Source organism: Hyla sarda, chromosome 3 (assembly GCF_029499605.1).
Source record: "Hyla sarda isolate aHylSar1 chromosome 3, aHylSar1.hap1, whole genome shotgun sequence".
Classification (NCBI taxonomy): Eukaryota; Metazoa; Chordata; class Amphibia; order Anura; family Hylidae; genus Hyla; species Hyla sarda.
In genome coordinates this window covers 38,831,239-38,851,509 of record NC_079191.1, presented here as the reverse complement: position 1 = coordinate 38,851,509, position 20,271 = coordinate 38,831,239, and the positions used below count along the sequence as shown (strand labels likewise).

At 43.9% G+C, this 20,271-nt stretch overlaps 1 protein-coding gene across 1 annotated transcript in view; it reads right to left on the bottom strand.

Moving 5' to 3' along the window:
• Positions 1-20,271, bottom strand: part of TPO (thyroid peroxidase) — a 172,482-nt gene that overhangs the window by 55,828 nt on the left and 96,383 nt on the right. Inside the window, exon 7 of the mRNA XM_056563064.1 lies at positions 11,037-11,295. Coding sequence (XP_056419039.1) covers positions 11,037-11,295 — 259 coding nt within the window. The remainder of the gene's footprint in view (positions 1-11,036; positions 11,296-20,271) is intronic.

Here is a 20,271-nt window from a genome sequence, read left to right as displayed (position 1 = left end):
AAACTGTGAGAGTGATTACGTGGTATACATTTTATGGTGCCCCTGTAGGCTGATATACATTGGAGAAACTAAATGTGAATTTAAAGTAAGATTGAACCAACATAGATACTCCATTCGGAAGAACAGGACTGACTTACCGGTGTCCAAGCATTTTTTGGATGCGGGACACCAGGAACAGGATCTGAAATGCATGATAGTAGACCATATACCATCACTGAGAAGAGGTGGGGATAGAGTCTCTCTATTACAAAGGAGAGAGTTGAGGTGGATGTATAACCTCAACTCACTTAAACCAAATGGCCTCAATGTAGAGTTCGTGGTTTCCCCTAAAATGATGATGTAGACAGCAGTTGATATCTCAGGTTACAGTTTGCATACAATGTGGTTATATCTATGAGTGATATTACTTATTAATTTATGTTATTTTTTTTGTATTTCAGATTTTCTAGTTACTACATTACTATCAAGCAGCCCAAGAAATGAACCAAGGATCTCAACATGGAGCCGCATATCTATTTTTGTGTCTAGATTTAGATAGTGTTTTATTTTTATTTTTCTACCAACACAGTTACAGGGTCTCTGGGGCAACTAGGACTAATTTTAATAGAGTTACTTATACTCCTGTGTTTATACCCTGGAATGAGTGACATCTGGATGTTGGATTGCCAATAACCCCCCTGAGCCAGAAGCGATGGTCTGGTGAAGTATCCTGAAACCCGGAAGGTGATGACACACCAAGCTGGGAAGGAGAAGCGGGCTTGAGGGTCCCTTTTGGGTCCTACAAGACGCACCCAGACGTTAGCTTGAATGGTACAGGGTGAATGGTTTAAGCCCCTTGAATGTTTTCATTTGGTGTATGCAGGGTATTACTATCAGGATGTAATAAGAATACCTCTCTGTATCACAGGAGGTTTATTGTTTAACATAAGAGCAATTTACCTTGCCAGTATATTACTATAGGATGCGCTTTGGTTACCAACTATTTGCCTGAAATTAAAATGGCGCCGATGAGTGTGTTAATATGCACTGAGCATGCGCAGAGGGCCACGGAGCTTGGCCGCGCCGCACACGTCACCGCTGCTCTGACAGTGCAGAGAGTAGCCATGACAACAGAAGATGCCGTCTCTGTGATTGGTTGAGGTCCGGCAATGCCGGAAGTAAGTCCCGGCATCCCATGTGGAGTACGGGCGTGCGGACAATGGCGCGATTCGCTATGAGGCTGGTGTTTGGAGGAGGCTGCTTGAATCGGTAATGTTTTTAACCCTTCACTTGTTTTCACAATGCCCACATTGTAATTATGACACTTAAGATGAGTTGATCAATCTGTCAACGGAGGAATAGGTGATCAGATCATGTATATGTATTCACTGTATAACATTGTATCTATGAGATGCTTTTATTTAATATATTTCACTGTATAGCATGAATTTTTCACTTTATTTACATCTTGTTTATGATCATGTGATATGCTAATAATCATGATGTCACTAAATGGGGAGTGTATTTAAACCCCACCTGTATCACTTGTAAATCACTTGAAAATGGCGGTGTGAGATCGCCGAAACGTTGTCACCTATTCCTGGAATGAACACTTGAATTTTGCACAAATTTTGGTGTGCTGCCTACATTGATCTATATATATATATATATATATATATATATATATATATATATAGATAGATAGATAGATAGATAGATAGATCTATGGCAGTAAATGTTGGCACCCCTGAAATTTTTCATGAAAATGAAATATTTCTCACAGAAAAGGATTGCAGTAACACATGTTTTGCTATACACATGTTTATTCCCTTTGTGTGTATTGGAACTTAACCAAAAAATGGAGGAAAAAAAGCAAATTTGACATAATGTCCCATCAAACTCCAAAAATGGTCTGGAAAAAATTATTTGCACCCTTTCAAAATTGTGGATAAATAAGATTGTATCAATGCTCTTTTAAACTCACCTGGGGCAAGTAACAGGTATGGGCAATATAAAAATCTCACCTGAAGTCGGATAAAAAGGAGAGAAGTTCACTTAGTCTTTGCATTGTGTATCTATGTGTGCCACACTAAGCACACAAGAGGAGAAGAGAACTGTCTGAGGACTTGAGAACCAAAATTGTGGAAAAATATTAACAATCTCAAGGTTACAAGTTAATCTCCAGAGATCTAGATTTTCCTTTGTCCACAGTATGCAACATTATCAAGAAGTTTGCAACCCATGGCACTGTAGCTAATCTCCCTGGGCGTGGATGGAAGAGAAAATTTTATGAAAAGTGTCAACCAAGGATAGCCCGGATGGTGGATAAGCAGCCCCAAACAAGTTCCAAAGATATTCAAACTGTCCTGCAAGCTCAGGGAGCATCAGTGTCAGCGCGAACTATCCGTCGACATTTAAATTAAATTAATTCGCTATGGCAGGAGACCCAGCAGGACCCCACTTCTGACACAGAGACATACAAAAGCAAGACTACATTTTGCCAAAATGAACTTGAGTAAGCCAAAATCCTTCTGGGAAAACATCTTGTGGACAGATGAGACCAAGATAGAGCTTTTTGGTAAAGCACATTATTCTACTGTTTACTGAAAATGGAATGAGGCCAACAAAGAAAAGAACACAGTACCTACAGTGAAATATGGTGGAGGTTCAATTATATTTTGGGGTTGTTTTGCTCCCTCTGGCACTGGGTGCCTTGAATGTGTACAAGGCATCATGAAATCTGAGGATTACCAATGGATTTTGGGTCGCACTGTACAGCCCTGTGTCAGAAAGCTGGGTTTGCATGCGAGATCTTGGGTCTTTCAACAGGACAATGACCCCAAACATATGTCAAAAAGCCCCCAGAAATGGATGGCAACAAAGCGCTGGAGAGTTCTGAAGGGGCAGCAATGAGTCCAGATCTAAATCCCATTGAACACCAGTGGAGAGATCTTAAAATTGCTGTTGGGTAAAGACGCCTTCCAATAAGAGAGACCTGGAGCATTTTGCAAAGGAAGAGTGGTCCAACATTCCGGCTGAGAGGTGTAAGAAGCTTATTTATGGTTAAAGGAAGCGACTGATTTCAGTAATTTTTTCCAAAGGGTTTGCAACCAAATATTAAGTTAAGGGTGCCAATAATTTTGTCCAGCCCATTTTTGGAGTTTGGTGTGACATTATGTCCAATTTGCTTTTTATCCTCACTTTTTTGGTTTAGTTTCAATACACAGAAAGGGAATAAACATGTCTATGGAAAAACTGGTGTTACTGCAATCCTTCTCTGTAAGAAATACTTAATTTTCTTGAAAAATTTCAGGGGTGCCAACATTTACGGCCATGACTCTATATATAGATATATCTATTTCTATATATATACAGCAACCAAGTAGACGCAGCAGCACTCCAGCGTAGTGAAAATAGTGACTTTTATTTATCACCAAGATGCAATAGTGACGTTTCAACCACCTCACGTGGCCGTCCTCAAGCTTGAGGACAGCCACGTGAGGTGGTTGAAACGTCGCTATTGCATCTTGGTGATAAATAAAAGTCACTATTTTCACTACGCTGGAGTGCTGCTGCGTCTACTTGGTTGCTGTATCTTATTGGGGCTCGAGGACCAGGGCCCATCCACAGCCTGCACCCACTGCACCTATTCCTATTCGAGAGTGCTGCTCCACCTGCTTTTCTATTTCTATATATATCTATATATATATATATATATATATATATATATATATATATATATACACACACACACATATATATATGTATATATATATATATATATATATATATATATATATATATATATATATACTGCTCAAGAAAATAAAGCGAACACTAAGATAACACATCCTAGACCTGAATTAATGAACTAGTCATAATACTTTTGTCTTTACATAGTTGAATGTGCTGACAACAAAGTCACACAAAAATTATCAATGGAAATGAAATGTATCAACCCATGGAGGTCTGGATATGGAGTCACACTCAAAATCAAAGTGGAAAACCACACTACAGACTGATCCAACTTTGATATAATGTCCTTAAACAAGTCAAAATGAGGCTCAGTAGTGTGTGTGGCCTCCACGTGCCCGTATGACCTCCCTACAATGCCTGGACATGCTCCTGATGAGGTGGCGCAGTCTGTGGTGCAACGTGGCGTTGGTGGATGAAGCGAGACATGATGTCCCAGATGTGCTCAATCGTATTCAGGTCTGGGGAAGGGGTGGGCCAGTCCATAGCATCAATGTCTTCCTCTTGCAGGAACTGCTGACACACTCCAACCACATGAGGTCTAGCATTGTCTTGCATTAGGAGGAACCCAGGACCAACCGCACCAGCATATGGTCTGAGGATCTCATTCCGGGACCAAATGGCAGTCAGGCTACCTCTGGCAAGCACATGGAGGGCTGTGTGGCCCCCAAAGAAACTCTACCTCACACCATTACTGATCCACCTCCAAACCGGTCATGCTGGAGGATGTCGCAGGCAGCATAACGTTCTCCACAGCTTCTCCAGTCTCTGTCACATGCTCAGTGTGAACCTGCTTTCATCTGTGAAGAGCACAGGGTGCCTGTGGCAAATTTTCCAATCTTGGTGTTCTCTGGCAAATGCCAAATGTCCTGCGTGGTGTTGGGTTGTAAGCACAACCCCCACCTGTGAACACCAGGCCCTCTGTTTCTGACTGTTTGAGTGGACACATGCACATTTTGCAGGGCTCTGCACTGCTCCTCCTTGCACAAAGGCAGAGGTAGCGGTCCTGCTGCTGGGTTATTTCCCTCCTGCGGCCTCCTCCATGTCTCCTGATGTACTGGCCTGTCTCCTGGTAGCGCCTCCATGCTCTGGACACTACGCTGACAGACACAGCAAACCTTCATGCTACAGCTCGCATTGATGTGCCATCCTGGATGAGCTGCACTACCTGAGCCACTTGTGTGGGTTGTAGACTCCGTCTCATGCTACCAATAGAGTGAAAGCACCGCCAGCATTCAAAAGTGACCATAACATCAGCCAGGAAGCGTAGGAACTGAGAAGTGGTCTGTGGTCACCACGGGCAGAACCACCCCTTTATTGGGGGTGTCTTGCTAATTGCCTATCATTTCCACCTGTTGTCTGTTTCATTTGCACAGCAGCATGTGAAATTGATTGTCAATCAGTGTTGCTTCCTGAGTGGACAGTGTGATTTCACAGAAGTGACTTGCTTTGTGTTGTTTAAGTGTTCCCCTTATTTTTTTGAGCAGTACATATAAATACACATCTATATCAGGGTTCCTCTGTGTGTTGTGTTGCCTCATGGTTGTCACATGATTTTTCTCCAGATGCTGCAATGTCAGTGTTGCTGTCCCCTAGTAGTTGCGTTATAAATAGAGATGTCGCGAATTGTTCGGCGGCGAACAGTTCCCGGCGAACTTAGCATGTTCGCGTTCACATCTCCGGGCGAACATATGTGAAGTTCGATTCTCCCCTTATACTTTAACATTGCGGTAAACTTTGACCCTGTGAGTCAGAGTCAGCAGACACATTACAGCCAATCAGCAGAAGTCCCTCCCTTCCAGACCCTCCTACCTCCTGCTCGGACGCCATTTTACCCTCATTCAGCATGCTGCAGGCTTAGGAAGTGGAGGGACAGAGAAGCTGCTCCTGCTGTAATAGGGAAAGCGATAGCTAGGTTGCTGCTAGGTGGTGTAATCAGGGTCCACTTTACTCCTAAAGCACTAGTGTAACATCTTCTTTAAGGACAGCACCCAAAAAAGCCCTTTTTAGGGCTCAAATATCAGTCCGTGTGTCTTGCAACAGCTGGAGGCATCCTGGTTGGGAGGGAACCGCTGGTTAAAAGGGGTACTCCAGCGTAAAACTTAAGTTCCTTCAAGCAACTAACTACAGTATTAAAATGGCTATAAGTTCAGTCCGTGTGTCTTGCAACTGCTGGAGGCACCCTGGTTGGGGACCTCTGCTTAAAAGGGGAACTCCGCTGGCAACCTTTTTTGCTCATTGTCACACTAGTGCAAATCACATTTGGTGTGACAGTTGTTCAAAAAAAAAACAAAAAAAAAAACAACCTCTTTTGGCTGTGAAATAAAACCAGTGCTGCCTAAAGGGGGGCTCTAACTATGTGCTGCCTAATATGGGGGAACCTATGTGCTGCCTAAAGGGGGTATCTAACTATGTGCTGCCTAATATGGGGGAATCTATGTGCTGCCTAAAGGGGGGATCTAAATATGTGCTGCCTAAAGGGGCTCTATGTGCTGCCTAAAGGGGGCTCTAAATATGTGCTGCCTAATATGGGGGAATCTATGTGCTGCCTAAAGGGGGGCTCTATGTGCTGCCTAAATGGGGGCTCCAACTATGTGCTGCCTAATATGGGGGAATCTATGTGCTGCCGAAAGGGGGAATCTAACTATGTGCTGCCTAAAGGGGGGATCTAACTATGTGATGCCTAAAGGGGGCTCTATGTGCTGCCTAAAGGGGCTAAAGCACGTTATTCCAAAGAATTTAGGAATAATAGGGGATTTATGCCCTTTGTGGATTAAAACCAGACTCTGCATCAACTATGTAATTTTCCATGGGAGTTTTGCCATGGATCCCCCTCCGGCACACCACAGTCCAGGTATTAGTCCCCTTGAAACAACTTTTAAATCACTATTGTGGCCAGAAAGACTCCCTGTGGGTTTTAAAATTTGCCTGCCCATTGAAGTCAATGGCGGTTCGCCCGGTTCGTCGGTTTGCGAACATTTGTGTTCACACCCCTGAGGAAGTCACAGACGGTGACGGAACGCGTGGAGCTTTGGGGTCCCTTCCCACCACTTACCATTCTGGATCGTCCGTTTGTGGTTTCTATCCACTGGTGATATGAATTTACTCTGCTCTCTTGCATACTATTTATCTGCATATTATTTAGTGTTTTGTTTAAATTGATTGTATGGTGCAGAGGTTTATTTCTAGCATGTGTATTTATTTCTTATTTAGCACCACTGCTCAGTAGCCATATCATTAATTAACAGAGGGACGGGACTATGGTGAGAAGGGGGTTCATGGCCCCTCTCCCATGTTGTAGGCTTGCTCTGTATAGAGCTTTTTAATTGATTTTAGCCCTTTTTGTCTTGTGTTTTTTTACTGTGATATCAATAAAAACTTTGCTCTATATTTACAAATTTTGTGGTGTGCGCTCTTTACAATAACTCTGCTTCTTGGTATAGTAACAGTTATGGCACTTACTGAGTAGTAGCAGCCACGCTAATGTTTGGTGAGTCCCCCTTCTTTTCTATATTCAATTTTATGTTCACGACATCACTAGTTATAAACTTAATTTATGTACTGTAAGTGGCCAAATCACTAAACATCATGCATCAAGTTGTCTGAATGCACATCAACTTTTTAAGCACTTTTGCATCGTGTATTGCACTTTATGAAGAATAAATAAAAAGGAAGTTGCAAAAAAAAAAAAAAAAAACACAATACAACGTGTTTTGAATTCCATCTGCATTCTTGTTTTGGAAGGGATAGGACGGGATAGGAGGACGAGATAGGAGGACGGGATAGGAGGTCGGGATAGTAGGACGACGGGATAGGAGGACTGGATAGGAGGACGGGATAGGAGGTCGGGATAGGAGGTCGGGATAGGAGGTCGGGATAGGAGGTCGGGATAGGAGGTCGGGATAGGAGGACAGGATAGTTGGTTGGGATATGACAACAATATATGAGGACAGGATACGAAGTCAAAAGCTTCCTCCTTTGTTTATTTTCCTTCCCAACAGGGATTAGGAAGGAAATACCGGGCAACGCCGGGTACTTAGCTAGTAAATATTAAAAATCAACAAAATACATTTATATAGTTCAGTGTTTTCCAAACAGTGTGCCTTCAGCTAGTGCAAAACGACAACTCCCAGCATGCCCGGACAGCCAAAGGCTGTCCGGGCATGCTGGGAGATGTTGTTTTGCAACAGTGGACGCACACTGTTTGGAAAACACTCATATAGTGGTACAAAATGTATAAATCTATATATATATAAAACTCAACGTGTGTGTGTGTGTGTGTGTGTGTATGTATGTTCCACAAAAACTTCCAAACGGCTAAAGATATTAACATGAAACTTGGCACACATGTTACAAACATAGGATTGGTGATTTAACCCTTACTCACCCCCATTTGCCAGGGGCGGGGCTTATGTTTAAAGTCCCATACAAGTCAATGGGAAATATATGTTACTGCATAACTTCCAAACGGCAGGAGATATTTCGATAATACTTGGTCACATGTTACTTATATGTCCACTTAAAATATAGGATAGTTAATTTAACCCTTAACTACCCTCATTTGTGAGGGTCGAGGTTTTTGTTTAAAGTCCCATGCAAATCAATGGGAAATGTATGTTCCCACATAACTTCCGTACGTCTGGAGATATTTCAATACCTGGTACACATATTACGGGTCGGGATATGAGGACAGGATGGGAGGTCGGGATAGGAGGTCGAGATAGGAGGTCGGGATAGGAGGACGGGGTATGAGGACGGCATATGAGGACGAGATATGAGGTCGGGATAGCAGGTCGGGATAGGAGGATGGGATAGGAGGACGGGATATGAGGATGGGATAGGAGGTCTGGATAGGAGATCGGGATAGGAGGTCGAGATAGGAGGTTGAGATATAAGGACAGGAAAGGAGGTCGGGATAGAAGGACGGGATATGAGGATGGGATAGGAGGTCGGGATAGGAGGTCGAGATATGAGGACGGGAAAGGAGGACAGGAAAGGAGGTCGGGATAGGAGATCGGGATAGGAGGTCGGGAGAGGAGGACGGGATAGGAGGACGAGATAGAAGGACGGGATAGGAGGACGGGATAGGAGGTCGAGATAGGAGGTCGAGATAGGAGGTCGAGATATGAGGACGGGAAAGGAGGACAGTAAAGGAGCTCGGGATAGGAGGTCGGGATAGGAGGACGGGATATGAGGATGGGATAGGAGGTCTGGATAGGAGATCGGGATAGGAGGTCGAGATAGGAGGTTGAGATATAAGGACAGGAAAGGAGGTCGGGATAGAAGGACGGGATATGAGGATGGGATAGGAGGTCGGGATAGGAGGTCGAGATATGAGGACGGGAAAGGAGGACAGGAAAGGAGGTCGGGATAGGAGATCGGGATAGGAGGTCGGGAGAGGAGGACGGGATAGGAGGACGAGATAGAAGGACGGGATAGGAGGACGGGATAGGAGGTCGAGATAGGAGGTCGAGATAGGAGGTCGAGATATGAGGACGGGAAAGGAGGACAGTAAAGGAGCTCGGGATAGGAGGTCGGGATAGGAGGACGGGATAGGAGGACGAAATAGGAGGTCGAGATAGGAGGTCGAGATTGGAGGATGGGATAGGAGGTCGGGATAGGAGGTCGAGATAGGAGGTCGAGATATGAGGACGGGAAAGGAGGCAGGAAAGGAGGTCAGCATAGGAGGTCAGGATAGGAGCTCGAGCTTGGAGGATGGGATAGGAGGTCGGGATAGGAGATCGAGATAGGAGGACTGGATAGGAGGATGGGATAGGAGGACAGGATAGGAGGATGGGATAGGAGGTCGGGATAGGAGATCCGGATAGGAGGTTGAGATAGGAGATCGAGATAGGAGGTCGGGATAGAAGGTCGGGATAGGAGGTCGAGATAGGAAGACGGGATAGGAGGTCAGAATAGGAAGTTGGGATATGACAAGAATATATGAGGACAGGATATAAAGTCAAAAGCTTCCTCCTTTGTTTATTTTCCTCCCCAACAAGGATTAGGAAGGAAAAACCGGGCAACACCGGGTACTCAGCTAGAGTGTAATAAAGCTGCACCTTACCTTCTTTTATTATCCTCCAAGGGCGAAAAAATACTTCATTAATCAGAAGACTTGGATACCGAGGGTGCTCTCTATAACCCTTAACTACCCTCATTTGTGAGGGTCGAGGTTTTTGTTTAAAGTCCCATGCAAATCAATGGGAAATGTATGTTCCCACATAACTTCCGTACGTCTGGAGATATTTCAATACCTGGTACACATATTACGGGTCGGGATATGAGGACAGGATGGGAGGTCGGGATAGGAGGTCGAGATAGGAGGTCGGGATAGGAGGACGGGGTATGAGGACGAGATGTGAGGTCAGGATAGCAGGTAGGGATAGGAGGATGGGATAGGAGGACGGGATATGAGGACGGGATAGGAGGTCTGGATAGGAGATCGGGATAGGACGTCGGGAAAGGAGGTCGAGATAGGAGGTTGAGATATAAGGACAGGAAAGGAGGTCGGGATAGAAGGACGGGATAGGAGGATGGGATAGGAGGGCGGGATAGGAGGTCGAGATATGAGGACGGGAAAGGAGGACAGGAAAGGAGGTCGGGATAGGAGGTCGGGATAGGAGGTCGGGAGAGGAGGACGGGATAGGAGGATGAGATAGAAGGACGGGATAGGAGGACGGGATAGGAGGTCGAGATAGGAGGTCGAGATATGAGGACGGGAAAGGAGGACAGGAAAGGAGCTCGGGATAGGAGGTCGGGATAGGAGGACGGGATAGGAGGTCGAGATAGGAGGTCGAGATTGGAGGATGGAATAGGAGGTCGGGATAGGAGGTCGAGATAGGAGGTCGAGATATGAGGACGGGAAAGGAGGATGGGAACGGAGGTCAGGATAGGAGGTCAGGATAGGAGCTCGAGATTGGAGGATGGGATAGGAGGTCGGGATAGGAGATCGAGATAGGAGGACTGGATAGGAGGACTGGATAGGAGGATGGGATAGGAGGACAGGATAGGAGGATGGGATAGGAGGTCGGGATAGGAGATCCGGATAGGAGGTTGAGATAGGAGATCGAGATAGGAGGTCGGGATAGAAGGTCGGGATAGAAGGTCGGGATAGGAGGTCGAGATAGGAAGACGGGATAGGAGGTCAAAATAGGAGGTTGGGATATGACAAGAATATATGAGGACTGGATATAAAGTCAAAAGCTTCCTCCTTTGTTTATTTTCCTCCCCAACAAGGATTAGGAAGGAAAAACCGGGCAACGCCGGGTACTCAGCTAGTGTGTAATAAAACTGCACCTTACCTTCTTTTATTATCCTCCAAGGGCGAAAAAATACTTCATTCATCAGAAGACTTGGATACCGAGGGTGCTCTCTATACTCAGAATCCAATCTGTGCACGACCGGCGGAATAGTGGCGTGGCCAAAGCGAAAAGCTGCGGTAGAAAATATATTCGAGATAGAAGGATTGACATTCTCATCATATCCCTGGTAGATTCCTACGTAGTTCTGAAATGCCGACGGACCCAGAATTTTGGGAATGTAGTCTCGTATGGTGATGACCTAAAAGAAAAGAAAATTAAATTAATTAAATAAATGTAATTAAAATGAATAAAAAAAAAAAAATATATATATATATATATATATATGTATATTGAATTAAATGTTATTTTGAAACACAGGGGTTTAGCACTCTTCAATACAATTGTAATACACTTTCGACACTGTTATTGATGCATTCACAGTGGGGTTACCGGGACTTTATTATTTTCGTGCGCTGCATGCGTTTGCCGTAAAAAATAAATAAATAAAAAAAACGGGAACGTGGCTGCATTTCTTGGAGCACTGGTATGACCGCCTGGACTCCTCCCCTCTACTTCATAGACAACCATGTTCATAGACAACCAAGTTTTTTAAAGTGATATTACCCATTTAAAGCATTCCTACCATATCACAGAAAATAATAACACTTTTATATGTCACTCACTTTACATGTCTTTTTTATGTGTCTAAGTTTTGTATTTGGCTCATAAATCTGTTCTGTTGCTCACTCATTCTGACTTCCATTGCTCAGGAAGAGGCATTTTTGAGGTAAGCACCACATTTACTCACCATGCATTTACCTTCTCCCTGAGTCTGCTGTGCTGTACTAGGTTTCTTGATCCGGGTGCCGTAGTTAGTAAACGCAGTGTGAACCCACCCTAAACTCTCCAAGCTACAGATACTGTGATTTTTATACAATTTGGTGATGTGATATTAGCTAATATTGCATCATCTTGGTACACTTGGTGATTTTTTTTATTGGTACCCAATCCTGACTATGTAATCTATGGTGTAAGTTGCATCATGCATTTTATAAACCTTACTTCATTAGTTGGTGGCTTATATCATAAAAACTAAAGCCAATATACATTTTTTTAATGTTATTTTCGTTTTTAGCACCCCGAAATTATGTAAGAACAGTTGTTCTCATACTCGCAACTTTTCACCTGTAAAACAGTGTTATTTTTATACATCATATTATTAAATGGAGATTTATAGCAAACAGACAGCATTTAACTTACTTAAAGGGGGACATCTTATCCCTTATTCAAATGATAGGGGATAAGATGTCTGATTGTGGAGGTGGGGGGTCTGGCTGCTGGGACCCCCGGGTTCTTCCGGCTGGCACTCCGGTGTTTTGAACGTTTGTGATATCACACCATGCCTCCTCCATTCATATCCATGGGAGGGGTTGTGACGGCGGTGTGCTGGTCCTTTGGATAGGGAATTAGATGCCTAGGGGCGGATTATCTCTTCAAGTAAAGGGTTACACAGATTTTGCATCTGTACCTTCACAAGTTTTGTTCCAAGGATTGTGACAGGATCCTCTTCTGTACTTACTTTGGAAAAACAGTTATCGTTCCAATGGGCCCATTTTTTATTATTACTACAAAAAAAAGAAATACTATACCTGAATATTTCAACAGAATGTGTCAAATCCATACCCCTGATATACACAGTATAATAAAGGTAATCACAGCGTGACCCGTGTTTTCATTAAAGTGTGGGCTAATCCTCAATGGGAACTGCCACATTAAACCACAGTCCGCCGAACTTCAACAACAGACTCAGACTATCATCATTTCTATAACGGGGAAGGACGAAAATAACAAAAATCCCACAAAGACACATTTTCTATTCGAGCCCGCATGACTGCATCACTACACAAATATTGAAAAGTATCGGAAATTGATTTTCTACAGCAATTGTCTCATTTCCGTGCATTAGCAGAAATGCCGTATTTAAGGAAAACAGAGACAGAAGTAGACTATATATTGTCTGGGCCCCGGGCCAATGTGGGCCGCTTGTTCTCTGCAGCACAACTTAAACTCGTGGCCGGCTCCCGTTATGTGAATCGCGCTCAGGAGCTGATCACGCTTCATATCCATCAGGTTACGGTTGCTATCAGCAGCCAGGACCCGCAGCTAATACCGGACATCGCCGATCGGGCTGATGTCCGGTATTAACCCTTTAGACGCCGAGATCAAAGTTGACCGCGGTGTCTAAAACGGGAAAAAATTGTTACCACGGCGTCCTAAACAGCTGAGAGGACAGCGGGAGGGTGCTTACCTTGGCTCGCACCATCCGATCTTCACTCTGCTTCTCCATGCCAGGCTAGAACAGCAGAGCACCGATAACACTGTTCAATGCAATGCTATGGCTTTGCATTGATCAGTGTCTGCAATCAAGGTATTGCATGTTATAGTCCCCTATGGTGATTTATCCCCTTCCCTAATAAAAGTTTGAATCACCCCCCTTTTCCCATAAAAAAAAAAGGTGTAAATAAAAATGAACATATGTGGTGTTGCCACCTGCATAAATGTCCCAACTATGAAAATATAATGTTAATTAAACCGCACGGTTAATGGCGTACATGTAAAAAAAAATTCAAATTAAAAAATTGTGTATTTTTCGGCCACTTTGTATACCCACATTTTTTTTTATAAAAAGTGATCAAAAAGTCCCATCAAAACGAAAATGGTACCGATAAAAACTTCAGATGATGGTGCAAAAAAAAAAAATAGCCCTCAAATATCCCAGTATGCAGAAAAATAAAAAAGTTATAGGGGTCAGAAGATGACAATTTTACACATACTAATTTTGGTGCATGTAGTTATAATTTGTTAACCCCTTAAGGACTCAGGGTTTTTCCGTTTTTGCATTTTCATTTTTTCCTCATCACATTCTAAAAATCATAACGCTTTTGCACCTAAAATTTCATATTATGGCTTATTTTTTGTGCCACCAATTCTACTTTGCAGTGACAGTCATTTTACCAAAATGTCCACGGCGAGATGGAAAAAAAATTCATTATGCGACAAAATTGAAGAAAAAATGCCATTTTGTAAATTTTGGGGCTTCCGTTTCTACGCAGTGGATTTTTCGGTAAAAATGACACCTAATTTTTATTCTGTAGGTCCATGCGGTAAAAATGACACCCTACTTATATAGGTTTGATTTTGTATCATTTCTGAAAAAAATCATAACTACTGCAGGAAAATGTATATGTTTAACCCCTTGGGGACGGAGCCCATTATAACCCTAAGGACAGGAGCATTTTTTGCAATTCTGACCACTGTCACTTTAAGCATTAATAACTCTGGAATGCTTTTAATTTGCATTCTGATTCCGAGATTTTTTTTCGTGACATATTCTACTTTATGTTAGTGGTAAATTTTTGTCGATACTTGCATCATTTCTTAGTGAAAAATTCCAAAATTTGATGAAAAAATAGAAAATTTAGCATTTTTCTAACTTTGAAGCTCTCTGCTTGTACGGAAAACATACATTCCAAATAAATTATATATTTATTCACATATACAATATGTCTACTTTATGTTTGCATCATAAAGTTGACATGTTTTTACTTTTGGAAAACATCAGAGGGCTTCAAAGGTCAGCAGCAATTTTCCACTTTTTCACAACATTTTCAAAATCAGAATTTTTTAGGGACCAGTTCAGTTTTGAAGTGGATTTGAAGGGCCTTCATATTAAAAATACCCCATAAATTACCCCATTATAAAAACTGCACCCTTCAAAGTATTCAAAATGACATTCAGAAAGTTTGTTAACCCTTTAGGTGTTTCACAGGAATAGCAGCAAAGTGAAAGAGAAAATTCAAAATCTCCAATTTTTACACTCACATGTTCTTGTAGACCCAGTTTTTGAAATTTTACAAGGGGCAATAGGAGAAAAAGCCCCCCAAAATTTGTAACCCAATTTCTCTCAAGTAAGGAAATACCTCATATGTGTATGTCAAATGTTCGGCGGGTGCAGTAGAGGGCTCAGAAGGGAAGGAGCGACAATGGGATTTTGGAGAGTGAATTTTGCAGAAATGGTTTTTGGGGGCATGTCACATTTAGGAAGCCCCTTTGGTGCCAGAACAGCAAAAAAAACACACATGGCATACTTTTTTGGAAACAACACCCCTCAAGGCACGTAACAAGGGGTCCGGTGAGCCTTAACACCCCACAGGTGTTTGACGACTTTTCGTTAAATTCGGATGTGTAAATGAAAAAAAAAATTTTTCACTAAAGTGCAGTTTTTTCCCCAAATTTACCATTTCTACAAAGGGTAATGGGAGAAAGATCCCCCCAAAATTTGTAACGCAATTCCTCCCAAGTACGGAGATACCCCATATGTGGCCCAAAACTGTTGCCTTGAAATACGACAGGGCTCTGAAGTGAGAGAGCACCATGCGCATTTGAGGCCTAAATTAGGAATTTGCAGTAGGGGTGGACCCGGTTACAAGGATGGGGCTTGTCATCACCAAAACCCTACAGCAGTGTTTCCCAAACAGGGGGCCTCCAGCTGTTGCAAGACTCCCAGCCTGCCAGGACAGTCTATGGCTGTCCGGCAACACTGGGAGTTGTGGTTTTGCAACAGCTGGAGGCGCCGTTTAGGAAACACTGCCATATGAGACGTTTTTCATTTTTATTGGGGGGCGGGCGGACGTGTAAGGGGGTGTATGTGTAGTGTTTTACTTTTTATTATTTGTTAGTGTAGTGTAGTGTTTTTAGGGTACATTCACACAGGCAGGGGTTCACAGTAAGTTTCCTTGAAGGAAAGCCACTATAAACCCGCCCGTGTGAATGTACCCTGTACATTCACAGGGGGGGGGGGGGGCGCCCCAAACCTTCAGCTGTGGCAAAATGACAACTCCCAGAATGCACTGACAGACCGTACATGCTGGGAGTTGTAGTTTTACAACAGCTGTAGGCACACTGCTAGAAAACAGACTCTAGCTCAGTGATTCCAACCCATGTGCCTCCAGCTGTTGCAAGACTACATTTCCCAGCATTTACAGTCTGCCAGTGCACTCTGGGAGTTGTAGTTTTGCAACAGCTGGAGGCACACGGGTTGGAATCACTGAGTTAGGAAACAGACCCTAGCTCAGTGTTTCCCAACCAGAGTGCCTACAGCTGTTGCAAAACTACAATTCCCAGCATGGCCAGACAGTCAAGGATGCTGGGCGTGTAGTTCTGCAATATCTGGCCCTTCAGATGTTGCAGAACTACAACTCACAGCATGCCTGGACAGTCTGGGCGTGCTAGGAGTTGTAGTTATGCAACAACTGGGGAAGAACAGTTTGGAGACCGCTAAGTAGTGGCCTCCAAACTGTAGCCCTCCAGATGTTGCAAAACTACAACTCCAAGCATTCCCAGACTGTACAGGCATGCTGGGAGTTGTAGTTCTGCAACATCTGAAGGGCCAGATATTGCAGAACTACATGCCCAGCATCCGATTCCCTGACTGTCTGGCCATGCTGGGAATTGTAGTTTTGCAACATCTGGAGGGCTACAGTTTGGAGACCACCATATAGTGGTCTCCAAACTGTGACCCTCCAGATGTTGCAAAACTAGAACTCCCAGCATGCCCAGACAGCCTTTGGCTGTGTGGGCATGCTGGGAGTTGTAGTTTTGCAGCTTTTAGAAGGCCACAGTGAAGATCACTTATCACTATCTTCACTGCAGCCTTCTCCGCTGCACTTTCCGGCCGCTGCTCCTCCTGCTGCAGCCGCTGCTCCGGCATGCCGCCTCCGCCGCCTCTGAAGGTACGGGTAAGCCGGGCCATGCTCCCCCCTCTCCGCCCGTGTTCCCCCCCCTGCTATGCCCCGGCTTCGATCGGTGGGCAGAGTGGAGAAATGAACTCTAATCCCCCCGCCCCCCTCCTGCCATTGGTGGTCAGCCTGACCGACCAATGGCCACCTCGCTCCTATCCTTTAGGCTGGTCGGAGCTGGCTCTGACAGCTCCGATCATGCCTATTTTCCGGGAGATCGGGTCACCAGTGACCCGATTTGCCCGGATCGCGGCAAATCGCAGGTCTGAATTGACCTGCGATTTGCTGCGATCGCCGACATGGGGGAGTCTCAGGACCCCCTAGGCATTGCCACGGGATGCCTGCTGATAGATATCGGAAATACGGAGGGCGTATGGATGCACCCTCCGTCCTTAAGTGACGGGACGCGAGGGCGTATGCATATGCCCTTCGTCCCCAAGGAGTTAAAATTGTCATCTTCTGACCCTTATAACTTTTTATTTTTCCATATACGGGGTGGTATGAGGGTTCATTTTTTGTGCCGTGATCTGAAGTTTTTATTGGTACTATTTTTGTATTGATCGGACTTTTTGATCGCTTTTTATTCCTTTTTTCATGATACAAAAAGTGACCAAAAATATGTTATTTTGGACTTTGGAATTTTTTTGCGTGCACGCCATTGATTTAGCGGTTTAATTAATAATATATTTTTATAGTTCACACATTTACGCATGCGGCGATACCACATATGTTTATTTTTATTTACACAGGTTTTTTTTTTTTTTATTAGGGAAGGGGTTAAATGATCTTTATTAACTTTTTTTTACACTTTTTTTTGCAGTGTTATAGCTCCCTCTAGTGGCTATAGCACTGCTACACAGATCACTGCCATGCATTAACATGGCAATGATTTGTGTTATCGGTGGTCGATTGCTGAAGCCTGGATTTCAGGCTTGGAGCAATCAATCGCCGATCACACACGACGGAGGCAGGTAAGGCACCCTTCACTTGCATTCTAGCTGATCAGGACATCGCTATTTCACTGCGATGGTCCCGATCAGCCTGACTGAGCTGCCGGGAGTGTATTTTTGTTACTTTAGATGCGGCGATCAACTTTGAACACCGCGTCTGAAGGGTTAATAGCGCACGGCACAAAGATCGGTGCCGCACACTATTAGCTCAGGGTCCCGGCTTTCATTAGCCACTGGGACCGACCCATTATGGTTATATACCGCGACCGGGCGCAGGGCATACAGGTACGCCTTGTGTCCTTAAGAGGTTAAGTAGTAAAATAAAATTAAACCTATATAAATTGGGTATGCTTGTAACCGTATGGACCTACAGAATAATGATAAGGTGTCATTTTTACCAAAAAGTGCACTGCATAGAATCGGAAGCCCCCAATATTTACAAAATGGCATTTTTCTTTTCAATTTTGCCCCACAAAAATTTTTTTTTTTGGGTTTTGCCATAAATTTTGTGGTGAAATGATTGATGTCATTATAAAGTACGATTGGTGGTACAAAACAATAAGCCCTCATGTGGGTCTGTAGGTGCAAAATTTAAAGTGTTATGAATTTTAGAAGGTGATGAGGAAAAAACTACAATGCAAAAACTGAAAAACCCTGCGTCCTCCAGTGGAAAACTTTTTTTTTTTATTCAACTGGTTCCAGAAAGTTAAACAGATTTGTAAATTACTTCTATTAAAAAATCTTAATCCTTCCAGTACTTATAAACTGCTGAATACTACAGAGGAAATTCTTTTCTTGTGTAGCTCTCTGCTGACATCACGAGCACAGCGCTCTCTGCTGACATCTCTGTCCATTTTAAGAACTGTCCAGAGTAGGAGAAAATCCCCACAGCAAACATATGCTGCTCTGGACAGTTCCTAAAATGGACAGAGATGTCAGCAGAGAGCACTGTGCTCGTGATTCAGCCAAGAGCACTGTGTTCCAAAAAGAAAATGATTTCCTCTGTAGTATTCAGCAGCTAATAAGTACTGGAAGGATTAAGATTTTTTAATAGAAGTAATTTACAAATCTGTTTAACTTTCTGGCACCAGTTGATTTAAATGGGCACTGTCAGATGCAAAACCATTCCATTTCAACATACGATGCTTTTGTATGTCGGGGCCATCGCATAAACGGCTATCCGGCAGCACAGACTGCTTCAGCTGCCGCCGGATAGCCGCTTACGGTGCCCTGTGTCGTCCGCTGATGATCACTTACCTCTCCTCGGGGCTCCGGCGCGTCCTCTTCGGGATCCCCTGTATCGTCGGCGCTCTCCATCGTCGTCATCACGTCGCTGCGCACTCCGTCCCGTCATCCAATAGGAGCGACGTGCGTAGCAATGTGATGACGGCGACGGAGAGCGAGGATGTCGGGGAAGCAGAGGCCTTGCCGGAGCGTCGGGGCCAACCCGGGTACGCGGCGTCAGCGATGGACGGCGACATCCAGGGCAGCGGTGACGGTCCGAAGCTGTGGGAACATGTAAGTATAACCTCCAAAACCAGTGGTCTTCAACCTGCAGATCTCCAGATATTGCAAAACTACAACTCCCAGCATGCCCGGACAGCCGAAGGCTGTCCGGGCATGCTGGGTGTTGTAGTTTTGCAACATCCGGAAGTCCGCAGGTTGTAGACCACTGTCCTATACGTTACATTGCACGGATCCCTCAACATACAACGGTTTTAACTAACGATGGTCCATTTGGAACGGATTACCATCGTATGTTGAGGGACCACTGTATTTGCTACAAATTGTAGCCACAGATGAAGTATTCACACGTCCCTGTCATCTCAATCCTTTTATACCCCACCCAGTTAGCCTACTACTATCTATATTTTTACTAGTACATGTGTCTTTTCCATAACTCCAATTACTAGCGTGAAGCCTCCTCGGCCGCCAGAGCTCTGCTCGCTCATCACTTTCCTTCTGCCATATTCCTCTTCCACGCTTGCATACCAATCAGTTCTACATAGCCCCTCCGTAGCCTGTAAGCGACAAGGTTTTCTTTGCTTACTTGCATCTTGCGCGAGACAACAATAACTACGCTTGTAAGCAATCTTTACCGTTTCTTGTCAAAAAATCTAGATTTGTGATGTTAGCAAGACGCTTATTAAGACAAGCACTGTAAAAACTTGCCAAGCTTACACTTTTTTTTTAGCTCTCTATTAGCCTTGATGACCTTCTATAAAGTACTCCCTTCTCTGGCCAGCTGCTGCTACTGGAAATTGAAGCCACAAAAATTGGTTCATAATAGAAATCCTGACCTTCTATTTATTGCCAACCAACCACACTATGACTTAACATTTCCACGTTTCTGTGTTATTAACACAGTGAACATTTTTTATCTTTGGCAGAGGGTTTCTTGCAGAAATAGCTATTGCCTTTAATCTAATATCCGAGCCCCTTATCTGCTTTCTTTGTGCCGGCGAATACCTAATGTGTTGTTACCGT